Genomic DNA, 10,176 nt, shown 5'->3' with positions numbered 1-10,176 from the left:
ATTTTGATGGACTTGGCTAGCAGCTAACCAATGCTTCTGAGATTCCGGGACTAATTCAGTTCTCAATTTTGATTGGTAGAGTGCTTCTGAGGTTTCTGCGATGAAGAAGCGCAGACTCCATTTTAATTCAGTTCTGCTAAAACCCTGGAGTGACCAGGTCTGGACTCTCTCACTATCAGCTAAGGCTGGTGATTAAAACATTCTCCAGCCAGGCCTGTGAAAGTAACCTCTGATTGAAATGCTGCAAGCAGTCTCTCCAGCCAAGCCTGTGAAAGCTTAATCCTCTGTTTGAAAGGCTGGGAAAAGCCCAGTCTGATATTTCTCTCCTGAGAATCCTAAAAGGTCCTGAAGACCAGACCCTTCTCTCTCTCTTCATACCACAGCTAGAAACCCTGCACAAAGACCAGACAAGCAGTTGGAAGGCAGAGTGGATGGAGAACCAGCTGTAAACCCTCAGGTAGAGAATTCTAATGTTATCTCAGTGATATTGAGAATCAATCTGGCAAAGGCGACTCGCCAGAGGAATTCCTGCAGCCCGAGGTCTCATTGAAGGCTGATACTAAAAGATCCAAACCAATCGGTGGTTTTCGACACCTCGTGTTCCGAGATCACCACCTGCAAAGATCACAACCTCAGCAAAGATACCGATCTCTCATTCCCAGTTTAATGCCTGTTTTTCTAACCCTTCCCTACCCCACTGTGTGCCTGCCATGTGTGTGGGGGTGGAGGGTGGGATAGTGTGAGGGGAATAATTAGATTAGCAGACCGTTGTTCCATTGTTACAATTACATGTTTATCTCTTCTTATAAATAAAGTTTTTCATATTTTACTTCCAATCTTGTGCCTGTAAGTCATTGATTGGAGCAGTCAAGGGTCAAAGATCTCAGGAAAATACACAAACTATTGGTTAATTCACTTATGTTGGGACTCCGGGGTCTGTGGGGCTGGAATTGACCGTGCTCTCACCCAGGGTGTCGTAACAATGTCAACACTAATTATACAGATTGGGGCAATTAGAGGAAGTCGTTATATCAGATATCTGGTTAGCACTGTTGCATCACAGCTCCAGGATCCCAGGTTCGATTCCCAATGTGTCAGCCGTATTGACTTGCCTGGTTTGATTGGTATTCCTTGCCGACAAACCTGGCCTAGCTTCGCTGCCACTGTCCAGTAGCTGCATCCACCCCAGTCACAGACTGCTGACCACTGCCCAATCAGGACTTCACATTGTGGGAGTGCAAGCAGACATTGTGTCGGCTGTTGAATAGTTGACCACAGAGCCGCAGGTCACATACTGCCGATCGGTGGCGGGGGACAAGCCGAGCAGCACGCAGAGGACAAGCATCAAAGCGGAGCTCCAAGCTGGGGCCACCACTGTCAGCATCATGCACCTACGTGGACATCCGCCGGTCCCAGTTCCCACCCCCCCCACCCAGGTGCGGTGACCAGCACACAACTCAGCCTTGCGCCGCCCCTCAAACACCGCAACCAGACGAGGACTGCCAGCAGCGGCATTCTTAAAAGCCAGGCCCGGTTATTCGGGACTTCTTCCCCCTTCGGGAACGCTGCAACCAATCACTTTGCGACCCTCCCGACTCCCACCCGTGGGTCGTGCCCCTGAGTTTGAAAAACCTGGCCTAGACCTTATGTATGCTTCCTTTTTCTTTTTGACTAGTCTCACAATTTCCCCTGTCATCCATGATTCCCTAATCCTGCCATTTCTGTCCTTCATTTTTGCAGGGTCATGCCTGTCCTGCACTCTAATCAACTGGTCTTTAAAAGATTCCCATATATCAATTGCGGATTTACCCTCAAACAGCTGCTCCCAATCCACATTCTCCAGCTCTGGCTGAGTTCTGGTATAGTTAGCTTTCCCCCAATTTTGCGCCCTCACTCGAGGACCACTCTTGTTCTTATCCATGCGTGTTCAAAAACTTATGGAATTATGATCACTATTCCCAATATGTTCCGCTACTGAAACTTTTATCACCTGGCCGGGCTCATTCCCCAATACCAGATCCAGTAAGGTCCCCTGCCTGGTTGGACTATCAACATTTCAAAAAACCCTCCTGGACAGACCTTACAAATTGCTCTGCATCCAAACCCCTGGGAGTCCAAGTCATTATGGGGGAAATAAAATCACCCACCACAACAACCCTGCTACTTTCACATCTTCCAGAATCTGACTATATATCTGTTCCTCTGTACCCCGCTGTTTGTTGGGAGGCCGATAGTACAACCCCAACATTGTGATTCCATCCTTCCTCTTTGTGAGTTCAACCCATAATGCCTCACTGCAGAATCCCTCCAAGATGTCCTCCTTCATCACAGCTGTGATGTTCCCTGACCAGTAGTGAAACTCCCCCACTCCTTCAACTACCCCCTCTGTCTCGTCTAAAAAATAGATATCCCACAACGTTAAGCTGCCAGTCCTGTCCTTTTAATCATGTCTTCATAATAGCAACAATATCATAATTCCCCACATTAATCCAGGCTGTAAATTCATCCATCTTACCTGTTATACTTCTTGTGTTGAAGCAAACCCGCTCCAGCAGTAGTGCCACCACTCTGGCTATTGCTGCTGCTGTCATCTGATGGGCCATCTCCTCATCAGTATCCAAAAGGGCATACTTGTTGGAGAGGGGGCAGCCAGGGGACTCCTGCATTGACTGTCTGCCCTGTCTAACGGTCACCCATCTATCTTCCTGTACCTTGGGTGTGACCACATCTCTTTTACTTCTATCTATGACGCTTCCCGCCATTTGGCTGCTCTTTCTTACCTGCAGCTGCTGCTCAAACCGATCCATTTGTTCAGTCAGCAAGTGCAGCTGGATACACTTCCCCCAGATGTAATTGTCAGGGATGTTGTCAGCATCCATGATTGACCACGTCTCGCAGGTGGAACGCCAAGCTCCACCAACTGTCATGACTAACCCTCTGTTAAATATTAAATTACTTTAATAGATTGGAAAATATTCACGAGAACGTCCTCACCAATCAGCTGCCTTCTTAAATCCACACTCAGAAGAGTGTTTCTCGCAGGTTTGGTGCAGTCTCTCTCCCTATTGTTTTGGGTTTGAGGAGTGAGGGATGGAAACACTACAGCAATGTAATGTTTGGGCCTATTCCGTTCTTTGACAGTGGGTCCTCCTCAATCCCCTTCCAAGTTTCAGTGATTGCACTGATTTCTCCCAGAATGCTTCAGTACCACCCTGTTTGATGCTGCTCCTCTTGTTGAGTGCAAGGGTCCTTCTCCTCAATCACCAACTACACCTCCTCTGCATGGACCCCTGTGAACTTCTCATATACCCAGTTTCTATCCTTCGCAGATTGAAATTGATATCGACACTAAACTTTGCTTTACAAACCAATTCAAAATCGTCATCCATATCCGCGGCCTGTCTAGCCGTTTGAGCTCTGCTCTTCGATATGAGTTCTCACTACTCCGGGAAGTGAATCTTTAAATTCCTCCAAAATAATTATTTCCCAAAGTGCCACATCCGTTTGGTTTATTTTTAGTGCTCTTGTCCACCTATCAAAATTAGCTTGTTCAATTCTTTCCAAATCTATATGGGTCTGACCTGGTTCTTTTCTTAGATTTCCAAACTTCTGTCTGTAGGCTTCTGGCACCAGTTCATAGGTACTTAATATTGGTTTCTTCACCACATCATAATGCCCAGATACCTCCTCTGACAGTGAGACAAACACATCACTAGCTCTACCTGCAACCTTTATTTGAACAAGCACCACCCACGTCGTCTTTGGCCAATTCAATTGTTTAGCTACTTTCTCAAAGGATATAAAATAAGCTTCAAAGTCGTTCTCATCGACTCTTAGAAAGCCTTGGATATATTTAAACATGCCCCTCCTAAACCTTTGACTAGGGGGGATTTCTTTCTCAGCTCCTGCCTTGTCTCCAACATTTTTCATCATTGCTCTCTGAGAGAATCCAGGTCGGCCCCTGGCTGGCTCGCCAATTGATGGATCCCTGCGTCTATTCGGAACCCTGGATATGTGTCACCCCTTCTCAGGTCCCCAATAACAGAGATTCCAGACTGTGTTTCTCGCTAAAGATATTTGAAACTTTATTTGTCAGCTTATAGTGTCTACTGCTAAGCTCGATTTTCAGTACAAAATTCAGAAAGTTCCAACTCGCCCTGCAGCAAGCTAGTCTGATAGATTGTCTTTAGCAAATACAGATCGTTGAATTCAAAATACAATAATAGTTTTTGGTAATTCAGCTCCAAATCAAGATGCACAATACAAAATGACTGCGTGATTTAAAACAAAATAAAATGGTGATTTTGCAAAACAAGCAGAGAGAATAGGTTTTAGAAAATAGGTAAAAGTGATTCCGGAATGAATTTTCTCATTCCAACAATTGATTTTTAAGGAGATTACTATCTTAAAGTGTTGCCCTCTTTACAGCTGTGATTGGCTTTAACTAATTGATAATTCGCTCAATTCGACCACACTGTCTGTCTGTCAATTTAAGAGATAAATGATTTGGGGTAATTTTCCATAACATTGTCCGAGTGAAACACAATTCGCATCAGAACGTATCACTATGGGCTGACTTGGCATTACCATGGAAATGGAACTGGGATCTTAGCCCAGTTCTTTAACACAAAGGGTCTGTCTGCTATTTGAGCTTGTGGACTCTAGCAGTTTGTTCGATTGCAAATTCTGAAAATTAGGTCTTATCTGATCAATTCCCAGCTAGTCAGCTTTTCTCACTCTCATGGTTAATATGATTTCGGCAATTACTCTTAATGATCTCTTATTTAAACCTTTTATCTATCATCTCTAGCTAACTCAAAAGGTTGATTTCTATCACTCTCCTTCCAGTGCCAGTTTCTACAGTTCTCATTCTCTCTCCCGTTCGTGCCCTTCTCCCATGGTCAATCTCTCTCTCTCTTCCTTTGCTAATCTTTCCCTTTCCATTTCAATCTTATTCCTTTCCATTTCCAATTCATTTCCATTTCCCTTTGAAAAACTCTTTTTCTTTGGCTTCATTTGCCATCTCTATTTCTCTCAGTTTTTACAGCATTTCCAATTCTTTAATTTTTAATTTGATTTGAGCTAATTCTAATGGGTTAGACTATGATACTGTAAGTTTAGATATTGAACCATGGTTTGTATTATCTCTGCCTTCTTTGGCCCTTTTGGCAGAGTTAACTACAGTTCCTCTGCCAAACTCAAAAGCTTTGCTTTCGATTTCCCTTTTAAATCTTCCCGAGTGATTTCCTCCACCCCCAGGAGACCTTATAACAACTGCAAGGACCATCTCCAGTCACTCCCTATTCAATATTTCAAACCGGGAAAGGAGGCAATCGATCCACACACACCCACGGTCTTTAAGTTCGATAACCCCAAGCCAAACAAGGAATTATGCATAAGAATATCCCAACCACGAGCCCCAATTTGTTATGGACGCCTGGTCAGTTCTCACCAGTGGCTAAAATATTGGACCAGAACCTTATAAAGTTTTAAGGTAGTGCGGAAAGATCGATTTGTTCCAGGAGTGATAATAAAATAAATAGGGCTTGGTTATTTTGTAAACAAACCTTATTAAAACAAAAATTATATTTAAACTTTTAAACTTCAATCCTAATATTAAAAGATTACATGTAGTTTCATAAACTTAATGCACTAGTTCCCATTAAACATAACTTTACATGAACATGCAGCTCTCGTTCCACTTGCACAAACAGGCAAAGGCGATACTTGCATTTAACAAAACAATTTTTATTCTGTTATGGACATTCGTTCATGACCCTTTACCAAAGACTGCCTCGGTGGCAACTTTCATAATAATAATCATCTTTATTAGTGTCACAAGTAGGCTTACATCAACACTCCAATGAAGTTACTGTGAAAAAGCTTTCTCAGTCTATTTCCTAAACCTCCGGCTGTAGCTGTTTAAAACACCATTCCTTCTCTCTCTCTCTCTAACTCCACCCAACCCCTCAAACACAGGTTTTCTGGTGTTTCCACACTTCAACTTATAACTGTTATTTTGGCTGATTTGATGGCCCACTCCCATTTATACAAAAGAACAGAGTTGTGCTGTTGGTATGCAACAAACCTCCCATTGATGGACAAAGAGGCCATCAGACTCTGCAATGGGCTAATTGCTAGTCAGACTGGAATGTCCCAAAGAACAATGGATCTGGGGCATCCCACAAATGGGTTTAAGTCTGACTGCAATAATCAAAGCAAAGTGGGAGGAAGAGCTGGGAGAAGTTATAGAGGAGGGGGTCTGGTGTGAGGTGCTCCGGAGAGTGAATGCCTCCACCTCATGTGCGAGGTTGGGGCTGATACAGCTGAAGGTGGTATATAGAGTACACCTCACGAGGGCGAGGATGAGACGATTTTTTGAAGGAGTAGAAGATGTGTGTGAACGTTGCGGGGGGGCCCCGCTAATCACGTTCATATGTTTTGGTCCTGTCCAAAGCTAGAGGAGTACTGGAAGGAGGTGTTTAGGGTAACTTCCAAGGTGATACGTGTGAAACTGGACCCAGGTCTCCGGGAGGCCATATTCGGGGTGCCAGCCAGGGTTGGAAACGGGTGCGGAGGCAGATATCATAGCCTTCGCCTCGTTGATCACCCGAAGGCGGATCCTGCTGGGATGGAGAGCAGCCTCTCCACCCTGTTCCCTGGCGTGGCAGGGGGACCTGTTGGAATATGTGACCCTAGAGAAGGTTAAGTTCGAATTGAGGGGAAGCTCGGAGGGGTTCTACAAGTCATGGGCACTATTTATTATGCACTTTCAAGAACTGGATAACATCGAACATTAGTTGGGGGGGGGGGGGGGGGGGATGGGTTGGGGGGAGGGGGGGATGTATATATTAAAGATGACTATGGGTAATCCCTGATTCCTTTTTGTCATTTGTTTATGTAAACATGCGGGGTGATGTTTGGGGGTTGGTGGGAGGATGGGATCGTTGTTATTGTTATGGGGTTTGACATATTTGTTGTTGATTATTGTTTGTTGTTGGTGGGTGTAAATCCGGGAGAAAATGTGAAAAAGGAGGAGAATAAAAGTATTTAATTTTTTTAAAAGTCTGACTGCAACAATGTAGCTTGGCCAGGTGTGGGTGTATCCCTCTGACTGTGCAGGCAGGTTTTTTTCCCCTCCGTCTGTTCAACCCCTAAATTGCCTGCTACATTGGGGTCTCATTTCTGAACCGAGTTTCCTAATATCCCCCTCGCGTGACAGATGAGAAAGCTCTCGAAACACAATAATATCTCAGCTGGGATTGAAGCTAACCCCCCACAAAGACAACCTTTAAAATCTAACTGCAGCTGTCTTCCAGGCATAGAAAGATTAAATTAAGCCTACCTAAAACTATACTAATGTTCACCCAAACAATAAAGGTCTTTTTGTTTCCAAACACTCCCAGTGTCAAAGAGCATCAGCCCACTGGGCACAAAAATGTGGGCCCGGCCAGTCCAGCAGAAAGAAACCCTCCGACCCTCCCACTTTACCCACTCTCAGAATGAACAGGGTTCAGTTCTGGATGTGATTAACAGCAGCAATATCAGCAGACATCACAATCCCTGTCATCACTTGTGAACTTGCTGGTGCCTCAGCAGATGGAATGACCAAGTGAATCCCTTCCCACACACGAAACAGGTGAATGGCTCTCCCCGGTATGAACTCTCTGGTGTCTCCTCAGTGTGGATGACGTTTTAAACCTCTTTGTGCAGTGAGAGCAGCCGAACGGTCTCTCCTCAGTGTGAATGCGCTGGTGGATCATCAGTACCTTAGAGCTTTTGAAATCCATCCCACAGTCAGAGCATTTAAAGGGTCTCTCATGGGTGTGAGTGACATTGTGGCTCAGCAGGGTCGATAAGTCACCAAAACTCTTCCCACAGACGGTACAGGTGAATGGTCTCTCCCCAGTGTGAACCCGCTGGTGTCTCCGCAATGTGGATGACATTTTAAACCTCTTTGCGCAGTGAGAGCAGCTGAATGGTTTCTCCTCAGTGTGAATGCGCTGGTGGGACAACAGATCCTCAGAACCTTTGAAGGCACTCCCACAGTCAGAGCATTTAAAGGGTCTCTCATTGGTGTGAGTGACTTTGTGTCTCAGCAGGGTCGATGAATAACCAAATCCCTTCCCACAGTCGCTGCAGGTGAATGGCCTATCCCCGGTGTGAACCTGCTGGTGTCTCCGCAATGTGGATGACCTTCGAAACCTCTTTGTGCAGTGAGAGCAGCTGAACGGTCTCTCCTCAGTGTGAATGTGCTGGTGGATCATTAGTACCTTAGAGCTTTTGAAATCCATCCCACAGTCAGAGCATTTAAAAGGTCTCTCATTGGTGTGAGTGACATTGTGTCTGACCAGGCTGGATGATTGAATGAATCCCTTCCCACACACAGAGCAGATGAAAGGCCTCTCTCCCGTGTGAATTCGGCAGTGTCTATGCAGGGCGGGTAAGTGTGCGAATCCCCTCCCACAGACAGAGCACGTGAATGGCCTCTCTCCAGTGTGAATTCGCTGGTGTGTCTGGAGGGTAGCTAAGTGAGTGAATCCATTCCCACACACAGAGCAGATGAATGGCCTTTCCCCGGTGTGAACCCGCTGGTGTGCCTGCAGGTTGGATGACTGAATGAAACTCTTCCCACACACAGAGCATCTGAATGGCTTCTCACCTGTGTGAATTCGCCTATGTGACAGCAGGTGGGCTAGCTGACTGAATTCCTTCCCACACTGAGAGCAGGGGAACGGCCTCTCCCCTGTGTGAAATCGCTGGTGTGTCTGCAGACTATGTAACTGAGTGAATCCTTTCCCACATTCAGTGCAGGTGAATGGTTTCTCCCCGGTGTGAACTCGCTGGTGTCGCCGCAGGCTGGACAAATCACTGAATCCCTTTCTGCACTTCAGGCAGCTGAACGGCCTAGTCCCAGCGTGACTGCGTTGGTGGGTTTTCAACTGAGACGAGTACCTAAATCCCTTCCCACAGTCCTCACAAGTCCACCCTTTCTCCATGGTGCAGGTGCCCTTGTGTCTCCAGACCAATCAGTTGAAGTCTTACACGTGTACGGTCTCTGCCCACTGTGAATGGTGCAATGTTTTTTCAGGCTGTGTAACTGGTTACAGCTCTTTCCACAGTCAATGGAACACTCTCACTCAGGTGTTTGAGTGTGTCTCGGTGCTTTTCCAGTCACACTGATGGTTCAAGCCTTCTGAAGCAGACAGAACGGACAAACACTTATCCTTCCAGGTTTAAGAAACAAGAATATTCTGCACCCGAGTGCCTGAGTAATGCAGTCAGATTTTGATGTGAATTTGGGTTTGAGATTTCTGTCTGTGAATCCTCACCTTCTGATATCCTGTAAAAGATTACAGAAAGACATCACTGTCAGCACAGGATAGAAATTAAGAAGACAATTCAAGTTTGTATTCAACAATTGTTACTCTCTCTTTCCCCAAAAGCTCTAAATCTGCATCCCACACACTCTCCCTCCATTCCCACTCTGCTGTATCTAATGTTCGTTCACCCTCCCAATTCTCCTTAAGGTGCTGATTCAGGCTGATTGACAGATCCATGCTCACTGCTTCTGGTCCAGAACACAGAGGCCTCAAAATCTTCATGTAGGCTGTCAGACAGATGCATGTCTATATTACTGGACTAAAAATGTGTGTAATATACAGACAGGATTTATTTTCCTTTAGTTGCTGCAAGTCACCAATGACCCCCCAGAATGTGAAAAGCAATGGAAAGGAGGAAACATTGATTTCCTCCCAGAAGGGGTGGCACGATAGCACAGTGGTTAGCACTGTTGTTTACCAGCGCCAGGGTCCCTGGTTCAATTCCCGGCTTGGTCAGTCTCTGTGGAATCTGCACGTTCTCCCAGTGTTGCATGGGATTCCTCCGGGCGCTCCGTTTCCTCCCACAGACCAAAGATGTGCAGGTTAAGTGGACTGTCCATTCTAAATTGCCCTTAATGTCCAAAAATGGTTAGGTGGGATTACTGGGTGACGGGGATAGGGTGGAGGTGTGGGGCTTAAGTGGAGTGCTGCTTCCAAGGGCCGGTGCAGACTTGATGGGCCGAATGGCCTCCTGCACTGGAAATGCTATGTTCCACAGAGGAGCTAATTAGGCAACTTCCGCATTGTGACGTCATTATGGAGCCCTGCCTGAATCATCCAATAGCAATCACAC

The 10,176-nt window shown here is 45.8% G+C and overlaps 1 protein-coding gene across 1 annotated transcript; it reads right to left on the bottom strand.

Annotated features, from left to right (window-relative positions):
• Nucleotides 1-6,813: 6,813 nt before the first annotated feature.
• Nucleotides 6,814-10,087, bottom strand: LOC140407392 (uncharacterized). The gene is given in 3 exon segments (XM_072494924.1): nt 6,814-7,649; nt 7,652-9,343; nt 9,802-10,087. Coding segments are annotated over 2 exon segments (1,428 nt in total). The 5' UTR covers nt 9,000-9,343; nt 9,802-10,087; the 3' UTR covers nt 6,814-7,569.
• Between the last annotated feature and the right edge of the window lie 89 nt (nt 10,088-10,176).

Source organism: Scyliorhinus torazame, unplaced genomic scaffold, assembly GCF_047496885.1.
Source record: "Scyliorhinus torazame isolate Kashiwa2021f unplaced genomic scaffold, sScyTor2.1 scaffold_1531, whole genome shotgun sequence".
Taxonomy (NCBI): Eukaryota; Metazoa; Chordata; class Chondrichthyes; order Carcharhiniformes; family Scyliorhinidae; genus Scyliorhinus; species Scyliorhinus torazame.
This window is presented reverse-complemented; position numbering and strand designations above follow the sequence as displayed.